General features: G+C 46.3%; 1 protein-coding gene across 1 annotated transcript in view; it reads left to right on the plus strand.

The window, feature by feature from the left end:
• Positions 1-16,843, plus strand: part of TNC (tenascin C) — a 91,760-nt gene that overhangs the window by 67,389 nt on the left and 7,528 nt on the right. Inside the window, exons 18-24 of the mRNA XM_029920877.1 lie at positions 4,309-4,431; positions 5,759-5,902; positions 8,260-8,379; positions 10,403-10,546; positions 11,313-11,443; positions 14,646-14,778; positions 16,424-16,575. Coding sequence (XP_029776737.1) covers positions 4,309-4,431; positions 5,759-5,902; positions 8,260-8,379; positions 10,403-10,546; positions 11,313-11,443; positions 14,646-14,778; positions 16,424-16,575 — 947 coding nt within the window. The remainder of the gene's footprint in view (positions 1-4,308; positions 4,432-5,758; positions 5,903-8,259; positions 8,380-10,402; positions 10,547-11,312; positions 11,444-14,645; positions 14,779-16,423; positions 16,576-16,843) is intronic.

Genomic DNA, 16,843 nt, shown 5'->3' on the forward strand with positions numbered 1-16,843 from the left:
CAAAAGGGATTTTTTGGTCTTTTATTAAGAACAAAAGCAAAAAAAAAAAAAGCCAGACCCAGCGCTTCAGAAAATCTTTCTTTGATTTCTTTTGTTTTGGGCTTTGTATTTCATAGCCAAAGTGTGTGTGTGTGTGTGTGTGTGTGTGTGTGTGTGTGTGTGCACACGCCTGTGCACATGTGCATGTGCGTGTGTGTGTGCACATGTGTGCCCAAATCCTCTGCCCCAGTACTTGGAGAGGAAAGGACAGATGACTCCATTAGACAGCACATATCTAATTTCACCATAGCCTCATCAGCTTTAGAAAATTTCCCTTCTAGGGGTGCTTGGGTGGCTCATTCAGTTGAGTGTCGGACTTCAGCTCAGGTCATGATTTCACAGTTCATGGGTTCAAGCCCTGCATTGGGCTCTGTGCTGACAGCTAGCTCAGAGCCTAGACCCTGCTTCAGATTCTGTGTCTCCCTCTCTCTCTGACCCTCCCCTGCTCACACTGTCTCTCTCTGTCTCAAAAATAAATATAAAGCAGTAAAAAAAATTTTTTAAAGAAATTTTCTCTTATGTTTTTCTATCCTTCCTCCTCTTTCCTCCCCTACACAGTAGTAAACCCTTCTCTGAGATGTTCTGTTCCTCTTTATCCTCATAAAAGCTGCTGCAGGGTCCCCTCCGGCTCCCTGAGCACAAGGTGCTCTAGCACCAAGTGCCCAGTGGCAGGGAGGGCTGTCAGGGGTACCCGAGTGCTGTGGCCTGGAACCGCTGGGCAGACTCCCTGGAGTCTAATCCTTGCTCCACCAGTTGTGTGATCTCGGGCAATCCCTTTCTTCTCTGAGCCTCGGTCCCCTCATCTGGCAAGTAGAATTGAACTCAGGATTCAGCCATGAGGTTTAAATAAGACCATGAATGTTGAGTATTCTGTTGCCTTGCCCTTTGTAGCAATATTAGCTATTCTTATGTTTGGGTGATTTCAGGTAAATGTTATTTTTTAATGGGCTACTTAGCTCAAAATTCTAAAATTAAAAAAAGGAGATCTAGCAAAGTCTCTCTTCAGCTATGTCCCTGCTACCCAGTTACTCTATGTAGAAAGCCAATATTACTACTTTCCTGTCTATACAGATAGACAAAATTGACATCAATCTAAGCTCTCTTTTTTAAATTGTATTGGGGGAACACTCTTGCACACGCTGGTGTATGTGTGTTTCTGGCTTATTAAGCCTGAGGGGCAATCCCATGAGCCTCCTTTACTTAACCATTCCCCTGCTGGTGGACACTTAAGTCACAGGTTTTAGTTTTGTCTGGTGATCCTGCATCTGCGATGGCTCCGCTTCCTTTCCGTGGTTTGAGCCACATCTTCACTGTAGCCATGGCCCTCTTTGAAAAGCCCAGAGTTCCCAGAAGCTGTTTTTGCTGCAGGGGAGTTAAACACCTGTATTCCCAAATACAGGGTCCCCAGAATAGACAGAAAATAGTTAAAACTCCAACAACAGAGTATGACGGCTTCGTCCGTCTCCTCTGGAGTTTCTAGTGCTCAGTGAGGAGCCTGAAATGCTTCCTTAGCCTGTCCCCATCACCACCCCCAGACAAACACGTCCCCAGGACTCCCTTCCTCCCTGGAAGCCAATGGAGGGGAGTCAGTGTCCCTTCTCCCAACTCCCAGAATGTGTCCCCCATTCCTCCCTAACATCCCTTTCCCAGCCAGGCAGCCCTGCGAGTCTTCTGCTCACTTTCAGCTCAGATGCACTTGAAACCACACACCAGAGTTGCAATGGCATTGAGCCCGGGAGCCTGACTCAGCAGGTCTGCAGAGACCCTTGCTTGGCAATCTTTCCTCCTATACGAACCAGGCTCTGTAAGCTTGGTGCCTCTGACTCTGACTCCATGAAGCATAAAGATAGTGACCACCAAGTATAGAGCATGATCTCCATGCCACATGCAGCCTGGCAACGGGCACACTTTAATCCCACTGAATCACCATGACCCAGCCAGAGCGGGGAGGGCCACAGTCAGTTCCACTTCACAGAAGGGAAACTGAGACCTCAGGGGGTAAGGTGTTTTTAGTAGTCAGGGCCATAATAGAATTCAAACCCAGGTTAGTCTAACTCAAGAATCCTTGCTCTTAAACCATGCTGGCTACAGTAGCTGTCCCCTTAGCTTAATATAGGACCTCGGACATATGAAGTATTCAAAAACAAATATGTTGAAGGAATAATACATTTTTAAAGCTGATAATCAAGGGCCATGTAATTAAAACAATGGGCATTTGCTCCCTATTTGGGGAGACAACTTTTTATACAAATTGCAGATAAAAGCCCTCTTCAACCTCCTTATCCGTTTTTAACAATTCCCGACGTTTCTGTAATGGAGTTTTTATTGAAAAGCAAGCATCCACTTGGGAAGAGACAGAGGCATTGCCTTGCTTGGGTCTTCCCACCTTTTAATAGTATGATTTAGTTGCTGTGGGAGGCTTTATCCTCAGCTTCCCGTTGACCATCTCCTCTGCTGCGGTCCTGGAGACTTTTGGGCACTATTTATGACAGAAGGAGATATGCTAAAATGATAAATATTCCCCCACACCTGGGAAAGCCTGTGGTCCCAAACTATCACCCCCCTGAAATTCTGTCAATACTGTGCCGTTCTTCCGGGTTATAATACATGCTATTTTTCTGCCACTCTGATCGGACACATCCCTCAGGTGGGTACGGTTAGGAGGCTGCTAATTCTTATGGTTTCTGGAACACAGCAGATAATTTTGTGTTTTGTAGAAGAGAAAACCCGAGATCTAGAGAAACAAAAGCCGTAGCCACAAAAGTACATTTAAAATGTGCTAGGACTTGCACCAGTGAGGTCTGCAGTCAGCGTGGAAGGTGGTGTGGACCCAGGCAAGCTGCTGGAGAGCCACAGTGCCTGCGTCTACACACCTCACTGGGGTTTGTTGGTTTGTCTTCAGCCAACCTCATCTGGATCTTTCTTGGGAGTTATTTCAAAATCCAGGGTAGCCCATGGGGAAAACAGTTACATGAGAAAGAAAGAGAGAGCAATCACATTCACTGAATTCTTACTTCATGCCAGATTCTGTTAGGGGATTTTATGTCCATTAGCTCTGCTAATCCTAAAAATATTCTTGTAGGTGGGCATCATTTTCCCCACTGGACAGATGGAGCAGCCAGGGCTCACAGAAGTGAGGGGACCTGCCCCCAGGTTGCCCAGGCCCTCTGTGGTATTTGGACAACCAAGATCTTCCAGGCTCTAGAGCCCCTGTGGTTTCCAAAGCTTTCCAAGGAGAGGGCAAAACACCAGTCAACCCCTTCAGAGTTTGGAGGTGCTACCAGGTCATGGGAGAAAGCCAAAAGAGGAGAGAAAAAGTAATGGAGAAGGAAAAAATCATCTCCCCACAGTGGGCTGTGGGTTTTAAAACTTAATGATCAACGTGGGTTGGAGAGGGAAGAGATGAAAAACAAGCTCCCTGGAGGCCTGAAAATTGTTTCCTGACCTCTCTGGTTAAACATGGTCAGCTGAAGAGGGCAAAGAGCTCAGCCAAGAAATACACAGAGCAAAGCCAACGGAAACTGGGTTTGGGGGGAGGGGCAGGTACTGATGTAGCAGAAACTGTCCCCCAGGCACAGCTTCCCCCCCAGGTAGACCCAGTGTGTGTGAGGTATTTGCTTTGTCTGCTCTCCTGGTTCTGGACCCCCATCCAGTTCTGGGAATGGGTTTGTCGAGGTCAGTTTCCATGTGAACATTATTTCCAGGATTCCAGCCCACTCTGCTGCCCAGTCCTGGGACCCAGAAAGGTCACACCACAACAATGTGCATTGGAAAACCATGCCTCAGTTTACTCCTCTGTAAAATGGCCACGACTACACCTTCTCCTTAAAGGTTTTTAAATGAGGGTTAATTCCAATCAATCGCAAAGAACCATACCATTGCAAGGCTTAGGATCTTTTAATAAAAGGAGCTACAAAGCAAAGATTTGGGAGGAAAAATGCCAAAACTGTAAAATAAGAGGATGGCATTTTCCAAGCTGTGAAACCAGCCACCCTCACTTCCTTAGGTGCCAGCTGTGGTGTTAACATTCTACTGAAATGAAACCTAGCGACTGCTTTACAGCCCTACGCCCACATACCTGAATGAGAGGACAATCATTTCTATCAAGTCACCATTTGACCCCAGACCACCCCATTCTCCATCCTAAAGGCTTGGCTCAGCCACAAACTCTAGGGGCTGTGTTTTCCTGGATAAGGAATCCAGGAAGAATCACTGATGAGCAAGATTGTTGACTGTTTCTGGGTTTCTCCTGTGCTTTTTCCTTGACAGCTATGGGCTCCCCGAAGGAAATCAGTTTCTCAGACATCACTGAAAACTCGGCCACTGTCAGCTGGATGGTGCCCTCTGCCCAGGTGGAGAGCTTCCGGATCACCTATGTGCCTGTTGGAGGAGGTAGGGCACTCGAAAAGATGGGAGGAGCGGCCTGGAGGGTCTGAGTAGGATAGTGGAGAAACCCTGATAATTTCCATCCTCCCCAAATATGACCAAAGGAAATTACTTCCTTCCATTTGAGACCATCTCCTTAGGTTTGATTTGTAAAGTGCTCTAAGATGCTTAGGAGAATTACCTTGTGAAGGGTCATTTTATGAAGACCCTCTCCAGCCTTGAAATTCTCAACTTCTGTGAGAAATGAACCCTGGGCACCTGGGTGGCTCAGTTGGTTAAGTGTCCAACTTCTGCTCAGGCCATGATCTTACGGTTCGTTCAACCCCCATGTCGGGCTCTGTGCTGATGCTCAGAGCCTGGAGCCTGCTTTGGATTCTGTGTGTGTGTGTGTGTGTGTGTGTGTGTGTGTGTGTGTGTGTGTGTGTCTCAGAAACAAACATTACAAAATTTTAAAAAGAAATGGACCCCCATGTTGTTTTCTCACAATGGCAGAGACCAAGGACACCAGCCTTTTTCTCTCTGAGCACACTTACCTGAAAAGTTAATCTTGACCTGGATATATGTGAGGTTTTACCCTTTGATTTCCAAATCAAAGAGATGGGGAGTTGTGATTTAGTAGAGCTGAGAGTTATAGTCCAGCACAGAAGGGGCCACACCAAAGACCATGCTTGGTGGGAGGGGCTGGGGGGATGCACAGTCAAATCTGCCTAAAGACATTCTGGCAAGTGGACGTGTATACAGAAAGGATGGTTGATACCTCTTCAAAGGAATGATGTAGCAGCCCAGTGGGAGTTTGGCCAGCTGGTATACAAGCTCCTCACCAGCCCTGAAATTCTAAGTATACATTTTGGCCTTTTTAATAAATATAAGAGTATGAACTTGACTATGACCATCTTCTTTTCTTAAAGAGTAGGATCTCTGCTCGTAAGGGAGTCTATATATTCCAAAGCTAAGACAATGGGTTAAATGTATCAGATATACATTACAGAGTGAGTTTTTCATATTCTTTGTGAGAAAAATAAATAAATAAAATGTGTACAACATGCCAACTCTCTACTGAACGGAAACTTGCCATTTTTAGCACAGTGTGATTTCATGTTTTTTCCTCTTCTGGCTTGGTTTTTGGCGTCTGCACAGATGGAAAAAAAAAGCATTATACAAAGAGTAAGACCTCTTCTCCTATGCCAGAGGGTAGGAGCAAATGAGAGGAAGTCAAGAAAATGGTACTGGATGAAGGCATAGATTCATTTCCAAAGTGGATATGCCATTCTTGGGGCAATGGTATGTTTCCGTGTGGCTCACCATTCCCGATCTTGCTTTTGCCATGTTCCAGGGACACCCTCAGTGGTAACTGTGGACGGAACCAAGACTCGGACCAGGCTGGTGAAGCTCTTGCCCGGAGCAGAGTACCTCGTCAGCGTCATCGCCATGAAGGGCTTCGAGGAGAGTGAACCTGTCTCAGGATCGTTCACCACAGGTGTTTTCCCACCTTTCGTATTATTGCTCATGACTCAGCATCTGGGAAACTTTCTTTTATTTGGAAAATCCTGGTGGAAAATGGACTGAATTTGGAGCACAAGAGATCTCATTTCCGGCCCATCCCCAGCCTTTTAAGGGCAGGGTAAACTTGACTTCATCTTTACTCTGCCTGGGCCTCCATTTCTTGGGTTAGTGTGGAAGAAAGAGTTCAAGTTTGGGAGTCATACTGACCTGGATTGAAATCCCAAGTCTACCACTTCCAGATACATGAGCTGTCAGTTAATTTTTCTAGGATCTAATTTCCTTCACTGTAAAATGGGTACCATGCTGCTTTCTTTGCAGGATACTGTAAGGATCACATGAAATGTAAAGCACCTGGAAAGCATCTGTAAATGTAAATGCCTGTGCACATTAATCCACCTCCCTCCCTCTCTGCCTATTGAGAGGGTTCTCCCAAGCAGGTGCTTCCCAGTGCTGTGTAATGGGGTCAGCCATACAGTAACGACTCTTAATTGGACAGTCACTGTATTCCAGGCACTGTTACTAAACCCTTTGCAGTTAAATCATTAAAATGGCTGTTATCATTCCCATTTTGCAGAGGACACAACTAAGATCCAGGGAAATTAAATACCTTGACCAAGGCCACAGAACTAGTGATGACTGAAGCAAACTTGAACTTAGGTCAGCCTCACTCCAAGCCCCGTATTCTTCTAAAATAGATGATTATTGTCCTATTATAACCTGATTTGTATAGCTTGCTGTAAGGAGGGGGAAATAATGAATTGCACTGAAGGAGAATGAAGTGGAAAATTTCTTTTCAGGCAGCCATGTCCCTGAACAATTTATCCTTTGATAAATGAGCAATTATCCCATCTAATCCATTAAGGGATCCAAAGAATGGGCCTCATAGGAAATTTAAAAAATATCCTAATAGTCTGTAAAAGTTGATAATATGCAATTAAAACATCCCCACTGAATCCAGAATCCTGTCCACCCTGCCACACAGACCCTATTTCCCCCATAGAAATCTTTCATTCATGGACTTTCCGCGGCAACAGATTGTAAGAGCTGGATGCAGTTCCTCCTGAGGCTCATTGTCCTCAGCATTTAAAGGAGATTCTGTACAGGCTGAAACAGGAAGGAACTCAGAGCAGACTGTGCGGGCGTCCAAAATTAGTCAGCCTCCTCCTGCTTCTCAGGCTGGTCATCACATCTCTTGGAATTCAGAAACCTCATCTTTGAAATAAACTAATGACCACTGCCGTCCACCCTCCCAAGGCCGTTGTCCTGGAATAATCAAGTTATAAATGCAAATGTAAGGGGCAACAGTCATATTTAGATTAGTTTCTGAGAAAGGAATGTTGGGTAGTAGGAGTAGTCAGTTAAACAGGCCAAGGCCCTGAGAATATGCATCCTTTGTCAGTACAGGTCATTTGGGAATCATATCTAAGATATGATTATGTCTAAGAATCATATCCAATAACTTTAATAGTCATGTTAATAATAGAAGCTGCAGGAGCAGCTGGGTGGCTCAGTTGGTTAAGCGTCCAACTCTTGATTTTGGCTCAGGTCATGATCTCAAGGGTCGTGAGGTCAAATCCTGCTTCAGGCTCTGCACTGCATGTGGAGCCTACTTGGGGGTTCTCTCTCCCTCTCCCTCTGCCCCTTCTCCCCCCTCAAAAAAAAGTAATAATAGCAGCTGCAGTGAGCTACTGCTACCCCAGCACATTTCACACACATCATCTAGTCCTTCTTGATAATAGCCACCCTCTGACACCTGAAGAAAGTGAGTTTGGAGAAGGGCACACAGATACTAGGGGGGGAAACCTTGGTAGAATCTGAGATCGCAGCCTCCAGGGCCTGGCTCCACATTGCCTACGAGCCACCTAACTGGAGCTATCATTCAAAGTCCAGAAGAGCCGCCAGCAGCCTATGGCCCCTGTTTTTGTAACAATGGATATGAACTATAATGATAACCTTTGCCATGTGTCCAGCCCTTTACAGTTTATATAGCTCCTTTCCACTTCTAATAGCATGCGAGCATCAAAACAACACTGAAGATAAAGCCAGACAGAATCAATATCCCCATTTTACAAGTAGAAAAATAGAGACCCAAGATAACCTAACCAGCAAGGGAAGGAATCATGATTCCAACCAAGGTGGTCCTGACTCCAGACTCAGGACTTGGAACTGTCCACACAATGGGCACTGTGTCCCAACCCCAACACCAGGAGTCCAGGAGCAGGGAGATTGCAGAGCAGCTGTGTCTGATGTCCTACCCCATGACTGCCTGTCTCTCCAACACACATCATCTAGTCCTTCTTGATAATAGCCACCCTCTGTCTCTCTTTGCAGCCCTGGATGGCCCATCTGGCCTGGTGACAGCCAACATCACCGACTCGGAAGCCTTGGCCATGTGGCAGCCAGCCATTGCCCCTGTGGACAGTTACGTTATCTCCTACACAGGAGAGAGAGGTAAGGTCGTGTCTAAGACCCTCCCCACCAGGAAGTGTGTCTGTCCTCCTATTTTCCCTCAAACCTGTCATGTCTGGTCTCAGATGGCAACAATGGGTAGGTTGGAAGGCCAGTGATGTCCTTGTGACTGTCGATCTCAGAATAGACTCATGGGCTGAAGGCTTGGGCTGGATGGGTGGGTGAGGAGGGCCTGGCCAGGGTGGGGATAAGGGAGACCTTGCCTATGCCCCTCTGCTAGTTGATAAGTAAAGAGCTCAGTGTTGTGGTTATACCAAGGAAGCCCAGGACGTCATTTCAAGGAAAACAAAGAACTCATCTCCAGGCTGCATGTGTCTCCCCAGCCTGTCCCTCCTCTTCTGCTAGTCTAGCCTGTCACCATGAGACTCCCTTTCTGAGCATCAGCTCTCATCTCTTACAAGTTCAAAATCTTGAGTCTTAAACAGGCCATTTCAGGGGCACCTGGGTGGCTCAGTCGGTTAAGCGTTCAACTTCAGCTCAGGTCATGATCTCACAGCTCATGAGTTGGAGCCCTGTGTCAGACTCTGCCCTGACAGCCCAGAGCCTGGAGCTTGCTTCAGATGCAGTGTCTCCCTCTCTCTGTGCCCTGCCCCTGCTCATGCTTTGTCTCCCTCTGAAAAATAAACAAACATTAAAAACCTTTTAAATGGTCAGATTATTATAAAAAAATAAAATAAACAAGCCATTTCAGGAGGTGCTGGGAGCTTGGGATTCTTAGAGGCCACAGAGGGGGCCAGTTGTAACAGGTGTGATTGAGAAATCAGAAATGATTTCTTCTGGTCTTTGCAGACATCTGTGCTAATTCATTTACTCAGTTGTAAGACTAAACACCAGGGCACCAGCACACCATGGCCACTGAAACGTAAGATCAAATGCAAATAAGAGAGAGGAGAAAGAGATTTCTTTTCAGTGAGTGAATTCGTGCTTCTGTAATGAGCTACCCTAGAAAGAGACTTTCCTATCTTCATACATATGAAAGGTTCGTATTTTATGCTTCAGTATTGTTTCACTTGCAGTGATAATGTGAGAGGCACCATAACCATGCCTGGGGCCTCTGAAAATCTTAATTCACCCTTGGCCACTACCTAAGAGAGTTCTTTATAAGCATAGAGCAACTTGGGGGGTGAGGGAAGAGAGATTCTGGGATTTATTCTTTTTACTCTTCTATTCATTCGTTCACTCATTCATTCATCTCTTCAATTCTTAAACATCCCCTAAGAGCAAACCCCTCCAAGCCAGGGAAGCTGGTGTTCTTTCACCTACTTGAGCCTAAATCAGAGAAGAGTTCACAGCAATTACGGAACTAGTAGAGGCAGGCCTGGAAAAGGGGGTTTCATGGATGACAGACAGGATGACCAAATCATCCCAGTTTACCCAGGACTTTCCCAGTTTCAGCACTAAAGCTCCATACCCTGAGAAACCTCTCAGTTCCTGGCAAGCCAGGGTGGTCAGCCAACTATGATTCAAAAATAAACACACACGCTTGGCACCACGGTTCAGTATTTGTCACTGGACTTGACCCAAAGGGGCCTGGGAGGCAGTAACCAGGATCTGGTGTGTCTGCAGCTGCCCAACTTAGGGGCTGCCCCAGCCTCATGATTTGACAACATCTGTCAAATTATAAAAGGACATGACAGTGAATGAAAAGGAGGTGAGAGCAACCAATGGGACACAGTAAATCAGGGCAACCCGAGCCTCGGGGACATTAGCTCCAACTCTCCTCTGGCTCATTCCCATACTTCAGCTGCAAAGCTGCCCCAGCACCACATGGAAAACCCTGTCCCCCTTACCCCCTTCCTTCTGGAAAAATCCAGTCTCCGTGTGATAAATCCTTTGCATATGAGGTGAGTGCTCAAGAGAAAGAAGAGGGTGTGTCATTTCACCTGCCTTTCTACAGGATCACTGAAAATTTTTGCTAGAAGTAGATGTGTGTGCCATGTGCCAAGTGTGCTGACGGCTCACACGGGGAGAGGTAACCACCTCGGTGTGTGTGTTTTATGTTTAGTGCCAGAAATTACACGCACAGTGTCTGGGAACACAGTGGAGTATGGTCTGACCGACCTCGAGCCAGCCACAGAATACGTGATGAGGATCTTTGCAGAGAAGGGGCCTCAGAAGAGCTCAGTCATCACGACCAAGTTCACAACAGGTACAAAGACTCTGGGAGCAGGAAGACGCCCACCCGCCCAAGCCTCCATCTTCCGTGGTCACGCTCTCCAACCTCATTTCTTAAGTCAGATCCTTGCAATGTGATGATGTCAGCATCAGCTAAACTCACCAGTGCCCACTCAATAGGACCTTAAGAAACACGCCATTTCCTTTTGAACTGAAATGACCTTGTTCTCCCCATGGACTAGGAAACGGTTTAAAAAGGAGGCTTTTTTAAGTGGAAAACCAGTCCCCACTGGCCCCAAACCCAGTACTTAATGATCCATGTTCTAGGCAGGGAAGTATTTTTAAGAGAAAGATTTTTTCAGGCACATTTCCTAGATGTCCATTGGGTTTTTATACATTGAGATCTTCTTACAGACTGTGGCAAGCAGGAAAACAGAAGCATCCTCTCAGTAGAGGTGAATGCCAATATCAGCATTCATCTGTCCTATTACTGAAGAGCAAGAGAGGTTGGTAACTATGTTCACAGCCGTGTCTTTCTCCCTAAATCCACCCAAGGCCAATCAAGAGTATGTTAGGCTCAAGAAAATCTGGCCCTTAAGATGAGATGAACCACAGAGAATTATGTCTTTAGAGATCACACGACTCAACTGCCTCATTTACTAATGGGGAAGGTTCTGCCCAAGGTCATACAAGTCAATGGTAGGGAAAGGACTTGAACCCAGGCTTTCTGATAACCCAGACAGGGATTTCTGTCCTATAGTTGCTGATGTATTTGATAATAAATGACTTATCTTCTGCAGACCTTGATTCTCCGAGAGACTTGACTGCGACTGATGTTCAGTCGGAAACTGCTCTCCTCACCTGGAGACCCCCCAGGGCATCTGTCACCGGTTACCTATTGGTGTATGAATCCGTGGATGGTACAGTCAAGGTACTTAAAGTATATAAACTCCCCACTGCTGTTTGAAACATGTACGCGATCCTCAGAAGAGAAAATAATTACCCTGGGGCTGTTTCTCCCCCACGCAGCTAGGGAGCTGAGAAAAAAAACCCAAATTAATAGACTGGATATCATGCCAGACCTTCTGAATCATATGCTCCAGCCTCCGTGTCTCATTTTAACCAGACTTCAGTTTTGATAGCCCGCCAAGATCAAAATCCACTGCTCAGAAGGCTTGAGGACATTTTAGGAGCTGGATTCGTGGTCCTTTAATGTTTTATTAAGCAAAAGCCAAGGACTTCTTTGGCACATTTACCATATTTACAATGTCACAGACGGCATCATTCCATTAGATATAGAAACATACATCATCATGTTCTTAAGCCATCAACATTAATACTATTTATAACAATTGTTGTTTATATTCTCTGTTCTTTTCTTTTACTTTCCAATTTGAAGTAACTTTAGCTTTCCTTTAACACAACAACTTTACCTTTAAACTTTATTTTCTAAACTTGTTACTGAATTTTTAATTTTGGTCATCACACTTGACATTTCCAAGATCTTTTGCTCATTCCCTGTTCATTCACCCTTTTCTCACATATTGTTTATATTCCGTGTATCATCGTCTTTTTATCTCTAAGAATATGCGTTACTGTTATTTTATTCTACAATCTGAATATTGTCTCTTCCAAGTTTTTTTTTCTTGCTTGCTTGTTTGGTTTGGGTCTTCTTTCATGTTGGAGACTTCCACGCAATGCCTGGTGGTCTTTTTGTACTTGAGCCAAGAATGAAACAGACAGTTTATTGAGAGTTCCACATGCATACATAGGTCTTGTCAACTATGAGGCTCAACATAGAGTGAGTAAGCAAGTACCCACTCATTTTGTTGGGGGCTCACAAATAGTGGTACTATAAGCCTTTTCTCTTGAGCTAGTCCATCTTTCTAGAGGATCCTCCAACCCCTTCAACCAAGCTGCCAGGAGCGTAGCTGGAGGAAGAGCCTGGGCTCCTGTGTGAACAAACTTTCACTTCTGTTTCCACTATAGACCCACTGGGTCTGGTGGATTTCAATCCAGAGTTCTCTCTCTGGCTCGGTCTCTCCAGAGAATAAACCTCAGCCTTTCATCTGTATTGGGAAGGACAGTCCTCTAGACTGTTGGGGAATCGGGAGAGCTTGGAGTCTGCTCCTTATTTAAGCTTTCAAACACACTTTTGTTCAGCCATGCCCCTCACTAGTCTTCAAAGGCGCCTTTGCTTTTGTAAGCATTCCATTCCTGAACTTGCTGGCTCTGACTGGCCCCGCCCGCTTAGCCGGTTATGCCCCAGCTCTCTCTGCTCTGCCCCCTCACCTGTCACTCCACAGTACCCCTTCCCATCTGTCAAGAGCCTGGTATTGCATGCCCATGTCTGTCTCCTCTGTCCTCCACCTCATCCTCATGGGCTGACACTTTATATCCCTTTACCCTCATTGTAGCAGGTTTCAGAAGAAGATAGAACTAAACTGGCACATCCAATCTGCCATGTTTAACTAGGAGGGGACACGCATTTCTAGTCACTACCATGGCCCTTCTTTGAGTTGGAGTAAGAATGAACTAACTCCCTGTGTGCATGGAAGCAAGTCCTTTACACAAGTCCCTCATGTCAGTGTTCACAGATGTAAGGTGAATGCATTGGACTCACCAATCTTGAAGGTCCCTTCCCAGCCAGGCATTCTAGGACTTTGTTTACCTGAAGTCCTGAGCCTCATTTTGATTTACCCTGATTGCATAGAAAGCAACTTTGCACAGCAGCCAAGAGAGCTGAGAGGTAATTGTATCCCCCAAGTAATTCAATGAACCCAGCTTAGTACTTGATCCTTCCCTAGAGACCAGACCTGGGGACAGCACAAAGGTCACTGGGTCACTGGTGTCAGCTTACTGACTTAGTTACCTGCATATCCAATCCCTAACTGTATGTTTCACCCAAGAAAATCAACCTGGTGAAGGAGGAAAGAGTCCTGGGCAGGATGTTGGAAGACAGGATGCAAGACCATCTTCTGCCACCAATAAGTCATGGCAAGAGAGGAAGTCTCTCAGCTCCTCTGAAACTCAGCCCCCACCCTCCATTGGAAGAATCAGGGTAGCCTCACCTGCCCAGTGTGACAACATGAGAGAACCTTCCAGGCCCCTGCACACTGACTCATTATGGCCTACACCTTGTTGGCTGTGTTGGCAGGTTGTAGGCAGCACTGTTGAGTTTGGTTTGCTAAAAGCGTAGGTTGAATTTCAATTCCAGACACCAAGGTCATCTGCTAAGAAATGAATTTTCAGGCACTGGAAGCTAGAAGGAGTATTTGAAAAGGAAGAAGATCTGAAAGCTGAAACCAGCGTCCTGTGGACAGCAGCCCAGTGAGCAAACACACAAACCACAGGGGTAGAAGGAGAGGTCTGGGAGTGGAGACACACGTATGCCTCTCCTGGACAGTTCTGTTCTAGGAAAGGGATATGCGGGCTCAGCTGACTTCCATTGTGCCATGCCTACTGAGCGACCGCAATTATCCCCCGACTCAGGACACCACAGAGACTGCATCAGAATCATCCGAGGAGCCTCTAAATATGCACCCGGCAGAGCCCCACTTCTGGATCTTATAATGCAGTCAGTCTGGAATGGAGCCCAGGTGTTATACTATTTTAAAGCTTCCTAGAGGACTATGGAAAAGAGACATAATAGGGACCACTAGTATACCTGGTCTCAAAGTCTAAACCTTTTGCCCTTTGTGTGATTCATCCTGCCACCAAATTAAGCTGGGTTCACATCATTCACTTGTTCAAAAACCCTTTTGGGAATGTGCATTTCAAGTTTATCATGATAAACTTCAATTTCCATAGTGTGGCACGTAAGGCCCTTTGTCATCTGGCCTTTTCCCACTTCTTCCACCACTCCATCACCCAACCAAGTGTGGTCGAGATCAATCATTACCTCCTCATATTATTTTAATTTGCTCACACCCTCTGGCCTCAGGACCTTTGCTCATGCTACACTCTCCCCTGCTCTGATGTCCCAGAAGTAAGCATGGAGTCTGACACAGAGTGAGACTCAGTGGAGTCTTCTGAATAAAGAAATGACTGGATGGGCGAATGAATGAATGTATCGTCTGTACCCTGATGATTTATGTGGCCAAAACCTTTTATATTCTTTCTTTTGCCCTTAGGAAGTCATCGTGGGTCCAGAAACCACCTCCTATAGCCTGGCGGAACTAAGCCCATCCACTCACTACACAGCCAAGATCCAGGCATTGAATGGGCCTCTGAGGAGCAAGCTGGTCCAGACCATCTTCACCACAAGTAAGAGGCTCAGGGTATAGCTGGGTCCTGAGATCAAACTTTGTGAGGCTAGACCAACCCTCCACTTCTGTGACTCTGACCAGATTTTTCTGTCAAACCCCTTAAATGGATCAATAATGCCTTGCTACTACTTGAAAGCCTGATGAATGTGGGTACAGAGGTTAAGGACCTCATGACAAAGGGGAAGGGGACCCAGTAGGGAGACACTTGGATTCAATCCCTATCTCCACCACCTGCTCTTGTGGGATTTAGGAAAGTTGCTGTCACTCTACAAGCCTCAGTTTCTTCATCTGTACAATGGGATCAGTAAGCATCCCTTCCTCACAAGACCTTGAACTCCTTGGTCCATGGTCAAGGCTCATTGTAAGCTGTGTCCCTTCTTTTCTCCTTCACCACATCAGCATTTACAAAGCCTGTCCAAATTCAAAATCAAAAGCAGTCCTCCCACCAAGCTGGTAGGATTATTATGCCCAGTTTTCTGTTGGGGTGGCAGAGCCTCCAGACACAAAATAACCTGCTCAAGGCTACAGCATGAGTTATCTGATCTGTGCTCAGATGTTCCAAGCCCAGGGAACCACCCCTGCACACTGGACACTGGCTGTCTTTGGCAGATGGAGAACATGCAAGGTGTTTCATTGGTGAACAAAGAGGAATCATGCCTTCCTGAGGGAGGGGGAAGTCAGCCTTTGGAAAGAACGTGGGGTACACAGAGTGCATTCCTGTGCCGCCCCCCACCCCTCACATTCCCCTCAAATCACTCTGCACACACCTGCTGAGGAAGGTGCAAAATCAAAAGTTATCCCTTTGCCAGATCTCATGCCGAGTGCTGGGAGCACAGAACTTTGAATGTGCTTTAAAGATGCTCCCAGACCAGAGCCAGGAAAGAAACAGGGAAACAGCTAAGGATACAACCTCCAGTGAAGGTGCAGTACAGGGAGGTCAGATCAGAAAAAAAGGACTGTGGTGACCATCAGGTCTCTGTCCCACCTGCCTAGCACAGCCCCAAGATCCTCCATGTCTATCAAGTTCTACAGTTTTTGCATTACATTCTTGCACTTGGAAATTCCCTGGGCGTTCCTGTTTGGTCCCTCTAAGACTCCCAGGCTCAGAGCAGTTAATGACTTCTCCAGTGTCCCGAGACAAGGAAGTACAAGTTCAGGACTAGAATCCCTGTCTTTGGCTTCTGAATCCTCTGAAGAGATTGGGATGTGTCATTATTAGTTGCCCAGTAGAGTGTCCTAATCCACAGCAAGCGCCTGCTGCTGCTGAAGACCCAGCCATCTGGCCAGGACCTGGGTCTTCAACAGGTGCTGCCTGGCTGCTCAAGGTAGATCAAGGTCAGGATCAAGGTCAGCCTAAATCACACTCCTCACAGGGGCTCAGCTCTCCTCCCACTGATATCATTGGTGGTTTCCATGAATATAAGAGACTGAGTTGGGTCGCTCAGATCTATAACCTCTAAAGCCTCATTGCACCCCCACAAAATGGGTTTTATGCTCATCTTGCACATGAGAAAGCAGAGCTGCCAAGAGATTAAGTTGCCTGCTCATAGACATTTAGCCAATGCACAACAGAGCGGCCTTTTGAAAGCCCCTAACCCACTCCTCCTTCCCTAAGAGGGTCATGCTTCCTTCTTATCCCGCAGTTGGCCTCCTGTACCCATTCCCCAAGGACTGCTCCCAAGCAATGCTGAATGGAGACACCACCTCTGGCCTCTACACCATTTATCTGAATGGTGATAAGGCCCAGGCTCTGGAAGTCTTCTGTGACATGACCTCTGACGGGGGCGGATGGATCGTGAGTATCACTGAGCCAGGCTCCAGAGCTCTTGAGCAGATGCCAGGGGTGCAGAGGCGGGAGGGGGAGGGGGAGGTCCTCCTCATGCACTCAGACATGCGTGAGGTTTTGCAACACAGTGCCTGTCACACAGGGACACTCAGGAATTATCTCTTAAACAAAGGAATGGGAAAGAAACTGGAAACTAAAAAAAACAGGAGAAAATAATTTTCTTGTAATTTATCTCATCTGATCCTCAAACAGCTCTGTGATCCATTAAAATGACGGT

This window comes from Suricata suricatta, chromosome 13 (assembly GCF_006229205.1).
Source record: "Suricata suricatta isolate VVHF042 chromosome 13, meerkat_22Aug2017_6uvM2_HiC, whole genome shotgun sequence".
Classification (NCBI taxonomy): Eukaryota; Metazoa; Chordata; class Mammalia; order Carnivora; family Herpestidae; genus Suricata; species Suricata suricatta.